Raw genomic sequence first — 20274 nt, 5'->3', positions numbered from 1 at the left:
CTGGGAGTTGAAGTCCACAGGTCTTAAAGTTGCCAAGGTTGGGACAGCCCTGGGATAAAGCATTGGCATCCATTTTTCTTGGCGCCAGGCAGTTGTGAAACATAGAGTTGCAAAACTCAACTGTGACGTGAAAACTGTGTCTTTCTCTTTTCCTTCCTTCCTTCCTTCCTTCCTTCCTTCCTTCCTTCCTTCCTTCCTTCCTTTCCAATAAATAAATAGCAGGGATTGAGTGGACCATTTTTAGGAGCCTTCTCTGAAGAGATGTCTTGAATAGCTTTTCTTGCCAAAGTATTCTGCCTGCACAGTTCCTATGAAATAAGTATTTTTTTAATCATATACGAGGTCTCGATTTTATATATATATATATATATATATATATGGGTGTATAAAAAAAAATCTTACAATGCTGTGCAATGGTGCTTTCAATAAATGTTGTTTTGCATTTAATGTACAAAAGTGGCCTCTCGGTGTTTTTTTTATACTTCACAGATACCCCAAAAAGCTAACGATGCTGCTTCTCGCCATAACAGAGCAGTGCAATAGCAATAGCACTTAAGACTTATATACTGCTTCATGGTGCTTTATAGCCCTCTTTAAGCAGTTTACAGAGTCAGCATAATTGCCCTCAACAATCTGGGTACTCATTTTACCAACCTCGGAAGGATGGAAGGCTGAGTCAACCTTGAGCCGGTCAGGATCGAACTGCCGGCAGCCGGCAGCAATAGCTTGCAGTACTGCATTCTGACCTCTGCGCCCACACGGGAGGTGTGGACAGAGGCATCCAAAGGAGTTGATGCTTTCATTAAAATGACCAAACATGTTGTGCCGTCACACTGCGAGCTCTGCCCCTTTTGTGTCTCCGTGCAACAAGATGATGTGTGCGCGGAAAGAATGAGAATTATGGCAACGCGCTTGTTGTCGTGTTTGTCATACACACGTACCCCACAGCTGCTTTTGGTTGTGCACCAGCCAAATGACCATACTAAATTCACAATGGAAGGGAGTTCAATAACATGGGGAAAGTAATATATACAGTAGAAGGGATTTTAGTTAATTCATCACATTTTTATTTATACAAAAGAATCCTTAACACATCCAATACACGTACGTCTCAATTTTAGTATATGTTCTGCCGAAGCGAGCACTTACGTACTTCTCTACTACGTATGTCATCTAGTAGTAAATTCCACCATCAAGGGATTGGTGAAGGAAAATGAAATCATCTCCTCTTAGGTGCTTCCACGGGGTTCAAAAGTGGCAGGAAACACAGAGGTCATACAAAAGCAGCTGGATTCTACCCAGTTATTTGTTTGAGGAATATACAAATAGATGCCTCTGGTTACCATTCAAAAGAACAGTTGGGTGATGAGTCCAGAAGTCGCACTAGCAATAGCTTGTAGACTTATATACCGCTTCACAGTGCTTTACGGCCCTCTCTAAGCAGTTTAGAGAGTCAGCCTATTGCCCCCAACAATCTGGGTCCTCATTTTACCGACTTCGGAAAGGATGGAAGGCTGAGTCAACCTTGAGCCCGTCAGGATCGAACTCATGGCAGTCAGCAGAATTAGCCTACAACCCTGCATTCTAACCACTGCACCATCACAGCTTGTATGGCTCAAAATGTTACCAAAAAGTAACTCGGTATCACTAGAAAAATATGAGACTAGAAAGGGCTTATACCAGAGGTCTTCAAACTTGGCAGCTTTAAGACGTGTGGACTTCAACTAAAGCTGCCAAGTTTGAAGACCTCTAGTTTATACTCTCAAAATCTCTTAGTAGAAACTTAATAAACTCACTTCTCTTCCTGTTATGAAGGTCCAATGGCTTCCAGGGAAAGCTACTCAAACCTTGTTCCTATCTTTGTGGCATCTTTCATTAGCCTACGTGTGGGATGTTAAGGAAACAACACAACTTCCAAGTATCTCCTCAGGTAATTGTGAGCGAGAGGACTGCTGCACTCTTTGGTCTGGGGCAAGGTTTGTAGGATACTAAATGCACTTTGTCCCTATGCATCCAATAGGTGGAATAGGCCACTCTACAAGCAGTTCCCAGTTGGCCGTCTCTTCAAGATTCCTCAGCTTCTTCGATGGGTTGAATTTGCTTCTGTGGTTTTAGAGTAGATGAGGGTTCCTCAGGAGGAGGAGGTTCGTTGGGTTTAGGCTCCAAAGGTAAGGAAGGAACCTTGGCCAGACGAGTTGAGCTTCCAATAACTGGAGAAGGAGAGAGAGCACAAAGCAGCGATACCAATATTCTCTTCCGGTTAAAAAGCGGTGAAATGCGTATTGATATCGCTTCTTTTCTGATGCTGGAAGGTCAACATTTCTGTACTTCATTCTTGATCTCCACCACTTAAGTTTATTTTATGGATCTGTTATGCTTTCTCATTACGAAAGGAACTGAAATATGGTAAACATCTACAGAGGTTTGAGACATTTGGATGTCCCTTTAGGATTAGTTTATATTTGGTATTTTTTTAACTGTCCATCACCCTCAGATAGAGGGATGCACTGAAGGACTCAATTAAGGCTTATTAATCAGTTAAGAATTTTCCACTTTCTCATTCTGCCCTACCACCCTTTTTCTTTTATTTGCTTCCTTCTTTAATTAAAAAATTCTCGTATGTACAATTTTACAACTCTGAATTTGGTTCTTAAATCATTCAACTGCTTCTCCTTCCCCCACTCCGGGGCCACTACCTTGAAGAGACACTGGGCAACGTGCTGTAGGCTTCCTTTCTACTTTTTCCTGTTCATATTCTCTCTTTCTCTCTCTGCTTCCCTGCCATCAACAAGACAAAAGGGAAATCTTATGCGGGTACTTTTCTGTGCAGCAGAATTGAGATTTCATCAGAGGGTTTTCCCTCTTATCCTTCCCCTTATTTGGGTCAGAGGAGCTCTGCTGCTTAATGTTTTTTTTAATCCGTGTTGTGTTATGTTGGTGGCCCCAATTGTGCTTAAACTATTGTGGTTTTTTTTACCTTATGCTGCCGGGAGTCACTTTTGTGAGATGGGAGGTGATGTGGTTTAAATAGTTATTTATTTAAAATATTTATATAGCCACCCATCTTTCAATCAACTCTGGGCAGCTTCCAATCAAAATAGATAAATAAATATCTGATATGAAGGAGAAGACACGGCTATGGAATCAAGATATGATGCTCTACCTATATCTAGTTATGGCCAGCCTTCCTTTTAATCTAGGCTGGGGAAACACTAGATACAAAGATGTGGCTAAACCAGGGGTCTCCAAACTTGGTAAGACCTGTAGACTTCAACTCTCAGAATTCCCCAGAAGTGCCAAGTTTGGAGACCCCTGAGCTAAACCAGCCAACCAACCATGGCCAAGATATGTCAGGGGCCATTGAAACCAAGCTTGATTGAGTAGCTCCCAGTTCTTGGAGTTCTTGAGAAGAACTGAGAAGGCAGGACGGATTCTGCTTAAGCCAACGAGGGCCAGAAGACCTACCTTGACTCATGGTCTTTGCATAGCCAGCCGCGGAAGACATTGCCTGCCCGAGAGCTTGATTGGAACCCAATGGCTGCGCGCTGGATGCAGCCCCTCGTGGCTTCGGTTTTGAGTCTTTACCAGGTTTGGCCCATATTGCAACCTCTCCAAGCTGTAAGGAAGTGCCCAGTCTCTGGGCTATGTCCACCATCTGGTCATGCAAAAGAAGAAGGAAAATAGAATGCCTGGTAAAATCCTGTGGCAGATTTTGGCTTCACTGAAGGAAATAAGAGAACCGCGAGAGATGCTTATATATCCATTCAGAAAACGGCCTCGATTTGTCGGCGGTTGCCAGAAGCCATTTTAATATTTGAGAGGGACAGAAATTGAATCTTCTGACTTGAATAAGGTGCAGGTTTAAGAAGATACCACTTTCAGTAACAGAGGTGTCTTCTCTAACAGAACACCTCTGATTTAAGTCAACCACTCTGCTCCCCTGCTGTGGAAGCTCCCATTAGTAGATTACAATCAACATACCTCGGGGTCAAAATCCAGGGTGCTCTCTTTTAACGCATGGACCTTTCTTTGCATCTCATAGTACTGAGCAACAGCCTCCTTCTTATCACCTTGATTGTATAGCAGGATTGCGTAATTCAGACTGATGAGCGGGTTGCCCCTGTAAGCCAGAAGAAACACAGTCTTAACCTTGAAATAAGAAACATCGGTTTATTTGGCCAGTTAATGGAGAAATGTGACCAATTGCATTGTGGTCACCAAGTTTTTTCATACTGAAAGGATTATATGTGCGAACGTGCACATGTGTGGACATGTGTAGACATGCACATGCACGGACATGTGTGGACATGCGTGCATGCACAGGAGAGACCCAAAGATCAGCTGGCTGGTGGGAGGCAGGGCATCCCAACACCGGCAGCACGGCAAGAGGTAAGATCTTTTTCTTTCGTGAGCTTCTGTTTCTTCATTTGCAGGGAAACAGAAGCTCACGAAAGAAACGCCACAGAGATCTCACCTGGGGCGATGGCGCACGATGCCACGGTTCACCATTACAGCCCTATACTACCCCAGTCATGTGATCACCTCCAGTGATGGAGCACCCACAACTTCTGGTGGCAAGCTGTTCCACTGGCTAATTGTTCTCACTGTCAGGAAATTTCTCCTTAGTTCTAGATTGGATCACTCCTTGATAAGTTTTCATCCACTGCTTCTTGTCTTGCCTTCTGGGGCTTTGGAGAAGAGATTGACTCCCTCTTCTTTTGTGTCAGCCCCTCAAATATTGGAAGACTGCTATTCTAGGAATTGAAGTCCACAACTCTTAAAAGTTGCCATGGCTGGACACCCTTGGTCTAACAGCATCGCTTTTCATTGAGTTCAGAGGAAGCCCTCCCTAAAATTAAGTAAGTAGAGAAGACATACGTGTCCAGTGATGAAGCTTTTTGATAGGCTAGCCTCGCATTTTCAAGATCTTCAAGATTTGTCAGGGCAACTAAAATAAGGAAGGAAAGAAAAAAAAAACAGAAGGGTTTATTATCTACCTAATATGGAGGAGAACTGGATTATATTTTACCCTTGAACCAATGACATTTTCAATTTAAAGAATGAACGTCGTCCTCACTCTTACGGTGAAATTATCTTAGCATAATTGTTTTAAGAAGGTCATTAATAAGAACTGTATGTTTAAAATACAATATCGATGACTACTAGCTATCACAGCAAAGCAGATGTTTCTGGAGGCAGGAATCAGAATTTTTAGTAAGGAGGTGTGGAGGGCAGGTGCAGCATTGATACCTGCTAACAACATGTAAATTTCTGCCAACTTTGGCTGGAGATGGACAGCTGTGCTGATGAAGTGGAAGGCGGAAGCGTATTGGTGCATTGTCAGGTGGACCAGCCCGAGATTGTACAGGGTCTTCCAATTGAAGGGTGAGAGGTAGTTTGCCCGTTTCAGGCAGCTGATGGCCTGTAGAAGAACATTGTTTGGTCACTAAAGGAGAAGATCGGGATGCCCCAAGGCCACCGTCTGGGCCTTGGATGCCTCTACAAAACAACACTGTCCTTCTCCAAAAGAAATCCTGTTTTTCACTTGCAAATCCTGGCTAAGGTGAACATAACGAGATGTAATTCAATTTATTCTGATTGATCCATCCACTGGAGAGACAGTTTGGTGTAATGGTTAAGGTGCTGGCCTAGAAACCAGGAGACAGGGAGTTCTAGTCCCACCTTAAGCCTGAAAGCCAGCTGGGTGACTTTGGGCCAATCACCAGGAGACAGTGAGTTCTAGTCCCACCTTAAGCCTGAAAGCCAGCTGGGTGACTTTGGGCCAATCACCAGGAGACAGTGAGTTCTAGTCCCACCTTAAGCCTGAAAGCCAGCTGGGTGACTTTGGGCCAATCACCAGGAGACAGTGAGTTCTAGTCCCGCCTTATGCATGAAAGCCAGCTGGGTGTCTTTGGCCAATCACCAGGAGACAGTGAGTTCTAGTCCCACCTTAAGCCTGAAAACCAGCTGGATAACTTTGAGCCAATCACTCTCTCTTAGCCCAATCCACTACATAATGTTGCTGTTGTGGGAAAAAATAGGACAAGGAAGAGGTATTATGTACATGGAAGTAACAGTTGAGTTACTTCTAAAGTAATAAAGGTGGGATGAAAATCAAATAAATACTCGTTTTCTGATAAAGTGAGAAATCAGACCATGCGTTCATTCATGGTCATTTTTGGCTAGAAAAGAGCGAATCAAGTGTCGAATGTGGCAATGTAGCTAAATAGTTCAGATTTTAAAAAAAGGGAAAGAGGTGCCCGGGCTGTTAATTGCTCAGCGGGGAAATAAATCCTCTTACAACGCGGACCCTCGCTCGGAACAGCTTGCATATCAAACAGTGTGTGTGTACCCCTCCGAGGCGCACGGCCCAAAACCCTCAAGAACGAGGTGGGAGGTTCAGTGACTGAGAGGCTCTGGCGCCTGATCGAGTATTCACAAATCCTTCAAATCAGGAAGCTCCGGAGAGAAGATGCCAGAGGCAGAACGTGCAACGGGGAAATGGAGAAACAGCAGGGGTCCCTTCCTTGCTGTTTCTTATTTTCTCCAAATAAGATATACCCTCCTCCCCGCTCCCTCTGTCTGTGTGTGTGTGTGTGTGTGTGTGTGTGTGTGTGTGTGTGTGTGTGCAACCCCACTTTCCCCCCAGGCAGAGGCCTTGAAAGGAAAGCAATGCACCAGAAAACAGACAAAGTAAAAAAAACAGTGAAGAAAGGGCACCCGATTTTCTCACAACCAAGGAGCACAGCGACACGAGAAACACAGACAGGTAGTCCTCGACTTACGACCATTCGTTTAGCCACTGTTCGAAGTTACAACAGTATTGGAGAAAGTGACTTATGACCGGTCCTTTGCACGGAACGATTGTCACACAGCATCGACACGGTCATACGTCCAACATTCGGGCCGCTTTGCAACTGGCGTGTATTTGTGACGGTTGCAGCGTCCTGGGGTCATGCGGTCGCCATTTGAGGAAGCTTCCCAGGCAGCTTTTGGCAAGCAGAGTCAATGGAGGAAGCTGGGTTCACTTAACAAGTGCAGTGATTCACTTGACAATCATGGCGTGGTGGCGCATTGGTTAGAATGTAGTATTGCAAGCTAATTCTGCCCACTATCAGCCGTTCGATCCTGACTGGCTCAAGGTTGACTCAGCCTTCCATCGTTCTGAGATTGAGGACCCAGATTGTTGGGGGCAAATATGCTGACTCTGTAGACCACTTAGAGAGGGCTGTAAAGCACTGTCAAGTGGTATATAAGTCTAAGGGCTATTGCTATCTTGCTATCTTCCTTCCTTCCTTCCTTCCTTCCTTCCTTCCTTCCTTCCTTCCTTCCTTCCTTCCTTCCTTCCTTCCCTTCCCTTCCCTTCCCTTCCCTTCCCTTCCCTCCCTTCCCTTCCCATGGTTAAATGCAGCATTGCAGGCTAACTCTGTCCACTGCCAGCAGTTTGATCCTGACTGGCTCAAGGTTGACTCAGCCTTCCATCTGTAAAGCACTGTGAAGCAGTATATAAGTCTAAGTGCTTTGCTATTGCTATGGGGAAAAAAAAGTTGTAAAATCGAACACGACTCCCTTAACAACTGCCTGACTTAGCAATGGAAATTCTGGCCCTGATTGTGGCCGTAAATCAAGGACTACTTACATACACCTCCTTGCCATAGAAGAGGAGAAAGAATCAATGGGAAACAGAGGGAGAGAATTTCTGTTCTTCCTCCTACCGAAACATACAAGGGGAACATATAACAGGAAGGCAAGATACTCACCGCCACGTATTTCTTTTTGCCAAAAAAGCACATCCCGATGTTGTTCCAGAGCAGGGGGCTCTCGGGAACGGTACAAGCCACGATCCGGTACTTGCTGAGAGCCATATCGAAGTCCCCATGGGTTTGCATCATACTGCCAGCTGCCAAAATGGCCTTTGAAAGACAAGAAGCCCAAATGAAGTAGGCCAACGAAGAAAACCTTTAACAGATTAATAGAGTTTGAAGGTCATCTAGTCCAACCCCCCGCCCAAGCAAGGAGACCCTACATAATTTCCAACAGATGGCAGTCCAGTCTCTTCCAGAAAGCCTCCAGGGATGAAGCTCCCACAACTTCCAAAGGCAACTTCTGTTCCATCGGTTGATGGTTCTCACTGTCAGAAAAATTCCTCCTTATTTCTAGGTTGAATCTCTCCTTGATCAGTTTCCATCCATTATTCCTTGTCTGGCCTTCGGGTGCTTTGGAAAATAGCTTGACCCCCTCCTCTCTGTGGCAGCCCCTCAAATATTGGAAGACTGCTATCCTGTCTCCCCTGGTCCTTCTCTTCACTAGAGTAGCCATGCCCAGTTCCTGCAACCGTTCATCGTAGGTTTTAGCCTCAAGTCCCCTAATCATCCTAATTGCTCTTCTTTGCGCTCTTTCTAGAGTCTCAACATCTTTTTTTATAATGTGATGACCAAAACTGGATGCCGTAGAGTAAATAAGTAAATAGGGCACAAGCTCCACATTTTCAAGAAGCCAGAATGGAGAAGTGTGGTCTTAAGTTTCAGGAATGCATTGAAAGGGAGACACATGGCAAAAACCTGTGGCCCAAATGGTGAGAGGGGTACAATGATAATACAAACCAGAAATAACTGCATTCTTGCAGTCTGGAAGTGGGGGGGGGGGGTGGGGAGAGAGGAGAAAGCCTGTTCACAGTCTTCCATTATGCTTGTTGTATAAAGTTGTTTATTTACATGCACAGAGGATGTTTTTCTTGGGGGGGAGTGTAGGATAAGCAAAGTTATACAAAATGCAGGGAAGCAATCAGAAAGAGGAAGACAGGGAAATCTAGGCATGAGGTAAGCGAAATAAAAGGAATTTGCTAAATCTAGTTTACACCAACACCGCTTACTATACCTACCAATTATGCTTGCTTTTGCTATGAGGATGCACTACTTTATAACCTGAGGATCTCAACTCTATTCACCCGCAAGTTTCATGGAAACCACTCACTTTTCCTTTTGTTTATCTGTTTTGAGATTCAAACCACATCCGTTCCTTCTTTGGATCCAACTACTCCCAATATACTCCTTTCGTGATATTCATTCACTTTTGACTTAGAGACTTGGAATAATTTTATTGTCACTTTGAATGTATGCTAATCGGTGTACATTAAAATGAAATTTGGTTGCAGACAGCTCTCAAAGGGTCTCCACCTCTAATATACACTACATAAACATGAATAGGTTAGAATAACAGAGTTGGAAGGGACTTTGGAGGTCTTCTAGTCCAACCCCCTGCTTAGGCAGGAAACCCTACACCAAGACAAATGGTTGTCCAACATCTTCTTAAAAATTTGACAATGACAAAAATTATGCATATACCCACGTATATTATATGCATTTACCACCCTTGCATTCTGGCTCTTTTATTTTTACTACATGCCCTTATCTATCTCATTCCTGCTGTATCCAACATACTTTCACATTTGCTGCTAAGATACTCAGCTCTGATTCCCATGTAACAAAGATGACAGAAGCCCGTTTCACATACTGCCATATTTTTTTCTTATTTAAAAAAAAAAAACATTCATCACTCTGAACATTTTTGCCCTCATTTGCACATGTTAATATTTCTCTGGTTTCCAATTTTTGTAAATAGCCTAGCAAGATAAATTAATTGACTTGTCATTTATGCATAACGTGCAGTTATTCATTTTCTAACCTCTAAACACCATCGCATTTGTACATTTCATCGTAAATACATTAAACCAACAAGGGGATATATTATATCTTAATTCCGTCTTAGCAGCAAGCCGTTTGTTAAGTAAGCCATGCATTTTCACGCCTCCTTTATAACAGTAACAGTTGGAAGGGAACTTGGAGGCCATCTAGTCCAACCCCCTGCTCACGCAGGAGACCTATACTAGGGATTCGAACCGCCGAACTGCCGACCTTTCTGATCAACAAGCTCAGCGTCTCAGCCACTGAGCCACCGCGTTCCTTTTAACTTTATACTTTAACTTTATACATGTACAAAAACACTCATAACTTAAGCTTGTCTTCCGATTCTCCAATTTACCTTATAGTTGCAGGGATCAAAGGTGAGGGCGTTTCCAAGGTATTCAAAGGCTTTCTGATAAATCTCAAGCTAAGAAAAGGAAAAAAAGGTGTAAAGACATATTTAACACTGAGGATTATTCTACTGCAGGGGTCCTCAAACTACGGCCAGCCAAAGCCATGAATCTGGCCCGCGTGGGACCACGAGGCTGCCCCACCCACATTGCCCCACCTATCCGCTGGTCCCCACCTGCCTTCTGGAGGCCAAGGATGCCAAAAATGGGATGCGCGGAGGCCGCGCTAGGAAGCCGCGTTAGGAAGCCAAAAAAGGGGCAATTTTTGGCCTCCCCAGCCAAGAGAGAGAGAGAGAAGGAGGGAGGGAGGAAGGGAGGGAGACACAAACAGAAATCCCTCACCCACCCCACAGGCAGCCACATCCCTTCACTAACCTGCTTTCCACCCCCAGAGCATAACAAATTAAAGTTTAATTTGTGTGTATTGTTCAATGGACTGCTAAATTGGCTACGCCCACACAGTCACATGACCACCTAGCCACATCCACCCTGCAGGTCAGACCACCCAACAGTCTGAGGGACCGTGAATTGGCCCCCTGTTTAAAAAGTTCACTGCATTCGGAGAGAGGCTTTCCTACGCATTATATTTCGGCTCTAAGAGGAAAGAGTCTTCAGTCTACCAATTAGATGTGGGGTGGAGGGGGCAACACAGTGGAGGTTTACTTTCAATGCAAAGAAAGAAAAAACATCTACTACAACTAAACTACAGGTAGTCCTCGACTTAAAGCAGTCCATTTAGTGACTGTTCGAAGTTGCGACAGCACTGAAGAAAGTGACTTATGACTGTTTTTCACCCTTTTCACCCTTTGTAGCGTCCCCCAAGGTCATGTGATCAAAATTCAGATGTTGACAACGGACTCATTTATTATGACCGTCGCAGTGTCGTGGGGTCATGCGATCCCTTTTGCAACCTTCTGACAAGCACAGGCCTGGAAGCCACCTTTTGCGTTAGATCTTCAGGCCTGCCACATTTACTGCTGTGGGAAACTGGAAGGGGGGATTGTGTGCAGCCAGGGTGATATGTAGTCATAATAACATTCCTTTCTCAGAGAGTCAAGGACATCTTGCCCTGAACCTGGAGGGTTGAAACTGGGAGGCCTCTCCATTTGGGACAGTGCATTGATTGGACCATGTGATGGACTTGTGGGTGCAGGGAGAAGGAACTTGGACTTTCCTTTGGGTGGGGAAAACCTGGAAGCTTTCAGATTCGGGTTTTTCCAGATGTGCCAATAGGACATCTCTCATAAAATGGAACTTTGAGGAACTTCAAGCCACGGAGTCTTCTTTCGTTGGGGGTGTTACTTGGAACCCTGATTCCAAGATTCACTTAATAACTATCTTACTAACTTAATAACGGCAGTGATTCACTTAACAACTATGGAAAGAAAGGTGGTAAAATGAGGCAAAATTCACTTAACAACTGTCTGGCTTAAGGGAAGAAATTTTGTGGTCATAAGCTGAGGACTACCTGCATGAACGAATTATCAACTTTTCATACCTCGAGGTAAAGCAAGCCCAGAATTGTAAGGAGCTCTGTGTTTTCAGGAGAGAATCTGAAAAAACACAGAAATACAGATTGCAGGGTTTTAAAAGTGTCTCTTGCCCTCATTAAATCCAAACAACCATTCATTCTTCTGCAGGGGAAGGAAGGAAAGTGACCAAAAATATCAGAGTACTTGAGGGATATCAATGATTTCTATGCCAATGATTAAAAATTACAGCCCCCTTTTAATGGCAACCCATAATTAAGCTAGTCAAAATAGGCCTGCCTCCAGTTTAAAGTCAATTTAATTGGCTCTGGATTAGAAGTCTAGGGGCTTACCAACCCACGAGCGTGCCAGAGATATTGTGTTGGGCTTTGCTCTAGGCTGGCAGATGGAGGAGAGGCTGTTGTCCAAAATTGAAAAAAGGAACGTTTTTCATAATCTTCCCAAATTCAAGAAAGTAAGGTGCCTTCCCAGTTGCAATGGATGGCTGTGAAAGTTGGACCACAAGGAAGGCTGAACGCCAAAGAATGGAGGCCTTTGAACTCTGGTGCTGGAGAAGACTCCTGCGAGTCCCTTGGACTGCAAGGTGATCCAACCGGTCAGTCCTAGAGGAGATCAACCCTGTCTGCTCTTTAGAAGGCCAGATCCTGAAGATGAAACTCAAGTGCTTTGGCCACCTAATGAGAAGGAAGGACTCCCTAGAGTCGGGAAGGGCGGAAACGGGCCTGTTTCTGGCCTCCAGAGGGCTTCCAGAGCCTGGGGAGGCCGTTTTTGCCCTCCTGGAGGCTCAAGGACAGCCTCCGGAGCCCGGGGAGGGCAAAAACACCCCCCTTTCTCTGCTGTGATGCAGGAGGCCGACTAGTCCACACCCACCATGGTCACGCCCACCCAGCAACCGGGCAGAGAATCCCCTTGCTAAAAATTTTGAAGCCCACCCCTGAATCCAAACCCAATTTGTTAGTTATTATGTATACAGTGCAGCATCCCTTGCCTTGCCTTGCCACAGTTAACTCCATTCGTCTGGTTGGGAGACCTCCAAAAGGATTCCTTTTTCTTTGGGGGGGGGGATCTGTGGGTCTTGAGCTAGATGGCCGGTCTTCTCCATGGTGGCCCCATTAGCTCTACTATTGAATAGGAGCTTGGGGGAGGGCCTGCCAATTAAATGGGAGGCTAAGGGGGTTTCCTGGAGGATGGGAAGGCCCCTTCCTTTCTTGAATTAATAACAACACAGCCAAAATAAAGCCCTTAACTGGAGCCAAACACTAATTGAAAAAGGACATCTCCCTCCAAATGCTAAACAGGAGAAACGAAGAAAATATCTTACTCCACTGCTTTTTTATAGATTTCAATGGCTGCGTCTCTATCCCCCTCCATCAGGTGGATTCTCCCCAGCGTCATGTACGTCAAGTCATGTCGATTGAGCTGCAAGGCGCTGTTCAGCTGATCTTTGGCCTGAATGCAAGCGAGAGAATGGGCTTGGTTTTGTCACAATTACTCTTGAGCCGATCTGAACGTGGTGGCTCTTATTCTGGCTTGAGCTGAAATAGGTCTCTCCCTCCCCAACAATGTCAAGCAGCTGCTTGGGGGCGAGAAGGGAGGGACAAAATGCATCAACTATATCTTCTAGTTCAACCCTTTGCTCAAGGCAGCAGCCTTATCTGTCCTCTACGGTGCTACTTTCAAATCTTTGGTGGTTTATGCCCCCAAACCTAAAGTAAAACTAATTAGGGGTGACCTGATAGCTCTTTTCCAATATTTGAGGGGCTGCCACAAAGAAGAGGGGGTCAAGCTATTCTCCAAAGCACCTGAGGGCAGGACAAGAACCAATAGATGAAAACTAATCAAGGAGAGAAACAACTTAGAACTAAAGAGAAATTTCCTGACAGTGAGAACAATTAATCAGTGGAACAGCTTGCCTCCAGAAGTTCTGAATGCTCCAACACTGGAAGTTTTTAAGAAGATGTTGGATAACCATTTGTCTGAAATGGTACTGGTATCTCCTGCCTGAGCTGGGGGTTGGACTGGAAGACCTCCGAGGGCCCTTCCAACTCTGTTATTCTGTTATTATTCTAATAATTCATTACACAAAGTTTGAGGATCGGCTGCTTTCTTCTCTCTCCTTCTTTTCCTTCTCCCCATCCCCTGCTTAAATGCCACTAACTTGAGCTGGTGGGGAAGGGAGGGAGGGAGGGAGGGGGGAAGCTCTGGGCTGAGGCTAGAGTTGCAGTGAGGGTGAGGAAGTGTAAAGAGACAAAAGATCCCAGCGGGGGTTTTATAGGTCATCCTGCCCAAAAGTGCTGATGCCAGCATGAACTTCAGGATTGATGAAGTGTGCAGAGACAACACAGGTTTCTTCCTGCGAAAACCCTCCCCCCCCCCCCCCCGCCATCCAAAGCCTTGTTCTCCTTTCCCCCAGACCCAGCTGGTGGGATGGAAGGAAAAGCTTGCAGGTTTTGAGATTTCTCCCACAGGCCCATTTAAAAAAAGGGGGAGAGGGGGTTGGAGAGAGAGGAGGGGGGGCTTATCGGGGTTTTTTTTTAAAAAAGGATGACTTTATGTAACACGGCATATTTGTTACTAAAAGGTATAAATAGCACAGCTCTCTGTAGACTTCATTATATTTTATAGGCTGGCATAAGTTAGCATAAGAGGGACAGAGGGAACTCCTCAGCCTGACGGCAAAATATACCAGCAAGCTTCCCTTTTAAAGGCAAACATCACCCCAGAGAGAAGGGAGGGACCGGTTTTTTTCCTCCATGGCTTGAGAGAAGCAAGCCAAGAATTCGCCCTTAATAAAATCTTGGCTTGGTCTTAGCAACTAGAACAAAACAAACAGGTTCTGACTCGGGGACTGCTGGAAGAGGCAACCTCGGTGCAAGGAACAGGGAGCGTCATTAACACCCAAATGTCTGAATTGGGAAGAGACAGGAACCAGTTGGGCCCTTAATGATGACAGACTGGTTCTTAACTTGGACCAGTCTGTCATCTGCACCTCCATAACTGTCTGGTTTGGCTCTGCAACCCAACAAGACAGACCCAGACCTCAACGGATAATTAGAACTGCAGAAAACATAATTGCTACCAACTTGCCTTCCTTTGAGGACCTGTATACTGCATGAGTCAAAAAGAGGGCTGTGAAAATATTTACAGACCCCTCGCATCCTGGACTTAAACTGTTTCAACTCCTACCCTCAAAACGACGTTATAGAGCATTGCACACCAGAACAACTAGACACAAGGACAGTTTTTCCCCGAATGCCATCACTCTGCTAAACAAATAATTCCCTCAACACTATAAAATAAATTATTAAGACTGCATAATTATTATTATTCTCTTCCTTACAAGTATCTATCCCTTCCCACTTATTACTATAACCATGTGCCTGCATCTTTCAATTTATATTGTTTTTACTGGTTTCCTAGTGCGATTTGATAGCTTATTAGTAACCTTGACTATCACTAAGTGTTGTATCTTATGATTCTTGATGAATGTATTTTATTCTCCTTATGTACACTGAGAGCATATGCACCAAAGACAAATTCCTTGTGTGTCTAATCACACTTGGCCAAAAAAGAAATCTATAAAGAATTCTATTCTTAAGAGGGCTAGCTGAAGCTTCAAGATGGCATAAGTCTAACTTGGAGGTCCTCTTTCACAAGGCAGCTTAAAGGCATTAAGTAATGAAATGCAGATTCTGGCTTTTTAAGTAGCTTCGAATTTTGGAGGATTCCCGGAAAGCTGGGACTTAAGAGCCATCATGGATTGCCTGGCATATCATATAATATAGCTGAACGGCCCATTTTTTACCTTGTTGAAATATTTCAGCTGCATGTAGCACACTCCCAAGTTATGGAAGATCTCCTAGTTGGAAAAAGAAGGGAGGTTTATAAAGGGAAACCATTTCTCGTTGCGCATTGCAAAATGCTGATGTCAAGCTTGCAATCCAGGGGTGAAATCTACTTACCGTCCTTACCGGTTCAGAAGCGCATACACCGCGCAGATCTTCTGTGCATGCGCAGAAGGTAAAAAACACATTCCTTCCTCGTTAAAACCAGGAAGTAATGACACCTGGGCAGGTGGGTGGAGCTTCGCCCCGCCATCGCTACCAGATCGCTGAACCACCGGCCAAGATCGCTACCGGATCGGGCGATCCGGGAGCATTTCACCCCTGTCGCAATCTACCACAGAATTCAAGCAAGCACGCATCCTTGCAAATCACCTGAAAAACCAGGAATGATGCAATTTCAGCCAGACATGACAAAGACATTAAGATGAGCTTTTCGCAACCTGCTGCTCTCTTGAAAGACATCCTAGGTGAGAATGCCGGGTGTTGAAATTCATCCTATCTGAAGGGCAGGAGGTTGGGAAAGATGACCAAGGCACAAATATAATGAAAAGGGCAACTCAGTAAAAATTTGGTCAGATATGTCCATTAAACTTTCTTCTGAGACCAGCAGCTTACATCCGTGATGGCGAACCTATGGCACGCGTGTCCGAAGTGGGACTCAGAGCCATGTAACCTGGCACAGGAAGCATCCCCCGTTCCTCTTTCGGGTGCGCATGCATGTGTGTGACGATCAGCTGGCCTTTGTGCATGTGGCAGTACCGGACACTAGAAGAGCTGGTCTTCCGTTTCCCTCCATGAGCATGCATGCCGGCCAGCTGATTGTCGCGGGCGCATGCGTGCCAGAAACCCGGAAGAGTAGCTGGCTGAAACCGGAAGTTCAGTAGCTGAAACCGGAAGTTCAGTAGCTGAAACCGGAAGTTCATTTTCGGGCGCGTGCATGCGTCCTGGGCAGCTCCTCTTCCGGGTTGTGGCCCAGGCGCATGTACGCTCCATCGCTGGCCTGCATCGTACAGTGGCTGGAAGGCTGAACTAGGAACGGAGCGCCCCAGGTTTAATTTTAATCTAGACCAGTGTTTCTCAACCTCAGATGTTTTAAGATGTGTGTGTGTGGGGGGGGGATTTCAATTCCCAGAATTCCCCAGCCAATTGGTAATTCTGGGAATTGGTCCACACATCTTAAAAGTGGCTGTGATTGAGAAACACTGATTTGGACAGTTAAATTTGAACGTATGGTACGGATGCAGGAAATAAAATGTTGGTTTGATGCAGCAAAAAAGGTGGTTAGCATATAACTATGTTATTTCAAGCCGTCAGGTTTGCTGCTTAAATAGCAGTAGCACTTAGACTTATATACCGCTTCATAGTACTTTATAACCCTCTCTAAGCGGTTTATAGAGTCAGCATCTTTGCCTTCAACAATCTGGGACCTCATTTTACCGTCATGACCTCATTTGAGTCAACCTCAAGCCTGGTGAGATTCGAACTGCTGGCAGTCGGCGGAGTTAACCTGAAATACTGCCTTCTAACCACTGAGCCACCACAGCTCTGTGAAATACTATGAATCGCACCACTGGCCAACATTTGAGCCCAGTTAATATCCATCACAATGAAAGAATGTGTGCTAAGATGATACGGGTCTATCCACTTAGAAAATTATTTCTTCCAGATGGGGAATACTTGGAAGATAGGAGAAGATGGGTCTGTCAATCAGAGACAATCCTGCTTCTTTTAGTTTGTTCTTCCTCCAGAGATGGTTGGATGTCCCACCTCAGACTTCAAACTTCATAGGGCCCAAACCAGGGATGAAATCCGCTTTCGAAATAGGAAGAAGAGCTTCACACATACCCAGTCCTTCTCGTTGTGTTGAGCTGCGTCGTTGTAGACTTCGATAGCGGCTTTGTGCTTGCCCAGGAGGAACCTGCAACACATTCGCTCTTTCGTATTTTTTTCTCAGCTTGTTTACTGGAGATTGTTCGTCAGTCGTTGGGATCAAGGGAGCTTCGAGGAAGCCACTTGTATTTTTAGATATAACAGAGCAGGCAAAGAGCTGCCTGAAGAATTATAATCTTTTACCACCAGAAAGGGACAGTACAGGCAGTCCTTCACTTACGACGATTCATCTGGTGATGGTTCAAAAATTACAACGGCACTGGAAAAAATGGACTTATGACCATTTTTCACACTTGCGACCATTGCAGCATCCCCCATGGTCAATTCAGGCGCTTGGCAACTGACTCATATTTATGACGGTGGCAGTGTCCCAGGGTCCTGAGATGGGAACCCCTTTTGAGACCTTCTGACAAACAAGATCAATGGGGAAACCCCGCCGTTTTTGGCCTAGCAGGCCTCAGGGAAGCCTCGTGGAAGCAAAAACTGACTTCCCCCAGTAGGTAGTAAAAAATGCTTTAAAAAGTAAAAAAAAAAAGTTCTGAGGATTGCTCGGCACAGTTGATTGTCACAGCTAATTGTTGGAACCTTTTTTTTTAACTTTTTAAAGCATTTTTTTACTTCCTATTGCCCAAATGGGTAATAAACAAAATGCTTTAAAAAAGTAAAAACACTGTTCAGACGATCAGCTGTGCTGCGCCATCTTCGGAACTTTTTTTTTTACTTTTTAAAGCATTTTTACTACCGGTTCAACGAACCAGTCACATTTGTTATTACCGGTTTGGGCGAACCGGCCCAAACCGGTAGCATTTCACCCGATTGACACCCTCTTCAGAAGTCCCATCCCACTCCGTATGACATCTTAGGTAGGAAGAATAAAATGACACTTACAGGGAGCGGGCCACCTGCTTGAGGTTGTCTGCACATCGGGGCCTGAGAATAGCACAAGTCTGGAAAAGCTCCAGAGATTCGTGAATTTTTCCTTCCAAGCGAAAGATCAAAGCTGGAAGTAACATTGCCATAGCACGTTAATCAGGAGGATCCCATGTTCATATTTTAATATTAATACTTTAATTTCTGCTAATGCTTTACATTCTGTCCTAAAGGACAGCCTAAAAATGTTGCAGATATATACAGGAGTGAACAAGGAGCTCAGGTATCCTTCTCTTGGTTATACGTCTATTCAAAAATTGCCCCTTCCCAGAACTATTTTTAATTTTAAAAACACACTGGAGTTGCAGCAAATAAACTGATGAGTAACATATCGATCACCCCAAGGCTGCAGGGAGACGTGATCCAGATTCTCTTAAGTCACTGTAGGTAAATTAATTTTTTGAATTTTGAATTTCATGCCTACCCTTCACCAAACAACCAGCGAGACTGTGCAAATATTCCGCTCTCAGGTTTTTCTATCAAACAGGAGGTGCTGGATTATTAAAGCACTTTAAGCTCTGATGATCCCCAAAGAGGTAGCTGTGTGTTCTTACAAAGCACATCAGTGCAGCTTGAAGCTTGTTTAATCACGGAGTGGATTTCACTTACCTTGTACGTAGACGGCGTATTCACACATTCCTTGGGTTTCCTGCAGTTGCTCTTTTATGGCAATCTGAACCCCAAAAGGAAGAGAGAGATTCGATCGTGAGATTTTTTTTTTATTTTGGAGAAGAGGCAGAAGGTCATTGACAGTCCAACTGACTGGCCCTTTTACAACAGCCACTCAAAGACTCAGGTGAGTCTTTGGGGAAGGTTGGCACTGAAACTTAAAATGGCTGTCTGTTCTGACGTAGGCTTCCTGAGACAGTAAAAAGCACACAATTAGTCCCCAAAACCCTCTTTTTATTTCTCACACTGTTCATTCACGGATGAGTCACAAATAGTTGTAAAGAGTCCGACAGAAGTCTGCCACAGTCCTTCGGGATAAGGCTGATAAGCACCCACCTTTATTATCTCCCTTGCTGCCAAAAACCTAATGGGCAATTAACTTTGCAAGGCCACACAGAGCACAGAGTCAAAACGGAGCTTCAGACTTTAAACCGACCAGCACAAACAAAGTTGTTTCCTGCAAAGGCTCACCTGCCTTCGCTCCTCCTTTATGTCTTATGGGAGGGGCCGATCATCTCCAAGCCTTACTCCCGAGTCGCCCTTTTTTAAAAAAAACTGTTCTTGCCTTCTGGCAGCTCTGTGCATGCACGCACTGGGAACAGGCTCCCCCTGTTCCTCTGCCTCGCTAATGTCAGACTCTGGAGGCTCCGGAGTTAGCACATAACTCCCAGATGGCCCTGGCCTCATCTCTGCCTCCGATGCAGAGCCCTCATCTGGGCCTTCCCCAGCCTCCAGGACTGGCCCATGTTCCCCCCCCAACCAGCCTCCTCCCTGTCCGACTCTGCTGCCAGCTCTGCAGGCTGCCGGCGGACCACAACAGGATGCGGGATGAATGGTAACAAGTGATTCAATAGGATGGGAGGGGAGGGGAAGGGAGGGGGTGGGATGGGACAGGCAGGGCAGGGCAGAGTAAAACAGAGCAGAATAAAACAGAACAGAACAGAATTCTTTATTGGCCTTTGTCTCCACTGAATAAGCTCACAGTGTACATATAAACAGCAAGTCATAGGTCATAGGTCATAAATCATAATTGCAATCATTAATCATAAGTTACAAACAACTTGATAAATCACAAGAAACCAATGGGAGAGTAGGAACAATGAGAAGACGAGAAAAGATGAGAAGTGAGACAGTGCTGTGGGAATTAAGTGTTCAGCAGAGTGATGGCCCAGGGGGGAAAAAACGATCTTTATGTCTAATTGTTTTGGCACGCAAGTGTTGTAAAAACAGCCCTTCGTCAGGAAAAAGGCCGTTCGGGTGAAACGCAACTTACGTGTCACATATTTCTTCCCCTCTTCTGTGACAGGTTACATACTGCCACACAACACTTTTGCAACTTGATGCCAGATCTCTCTGA

The 20274-nt window shown here is 45.0% G+C and overlaps 1 protein-coding gene across 2 annotated transcripts in view; it reads right to left on the bottom strand.

Moving 5' to 3' along the window:
* Positions 1–1069: 1069 nt before the first annotated feature.
* The window catches only part of BBS4 (Bardet-Biedl syndrome 4), a 37340-nt gene continuing 18135 nt past the window's right edge, over positions 1070–20274 (bottom strand). For both annotated transcript variants that reach the window (XM_070953273.1, XM_070953274.1), the window contains exons 4-16: positions 18858–18921; positions 18207–18318; positions 17274–17346; positions 15389–15442; positions 12905–13032; positions 11592–11646; positions 10042–10110; positions 7761–7913; positions 5251–5422; positions 4879–4948; positions 3982–4120; positions 3466–3655; positions 1070–2210 (exon numbers count right to left, since the gene is read on the bottom strand). In XM_070953273.1, coding sequence (XP_070809374.1) covers positions 2065–2210; positions 3466–3655; positions 3982–4120; positions 4879–4948; positions 5251–5422; positions 7761–7913; positions 10042–10110; positions 11592–11646; positions 12905–13032; positions 15389–15442; positions 17274–17346; positions 18207–18318; positions 18858–18921 — 1425 coding nt within the window. In that variant the 3' untranslated portion in view covers positions 1070–2064. The remainder of the gene's footprint in view (positions 2211–3465; positions 3656–3981; positions 4121–4878; positions 4949–5250; positions 5423–7760; positions 7914–10041; positions 10111–11591; positions 11647–12904; positions 13033–15388; positions 15443–17273; positions 17347–18206; positions 18319–18857; positions 18922–20274) is intronic.

The sequence above is a fragment of the Pituophis catenifer genome, unplaced genomic scaffold, assembly GCF_029215685.1.
Source record: "Pituophis catenifer annectens isolate HBS135680 unplaced genomic scaffold, rPitCat1.0.hap2 SCAF_14, whole genome shotgun sequence".
NCBI classification, from domain to species: domain Eukaryota; kingdom Metazoa; phylum Chordata; class Lepidosauria; order Squamata; family Colubridae; genus Pituophis; species Pituophis catenifer.
This window is presented reverse-complemented; position numbering and strand designations above follow the sequence as displayed.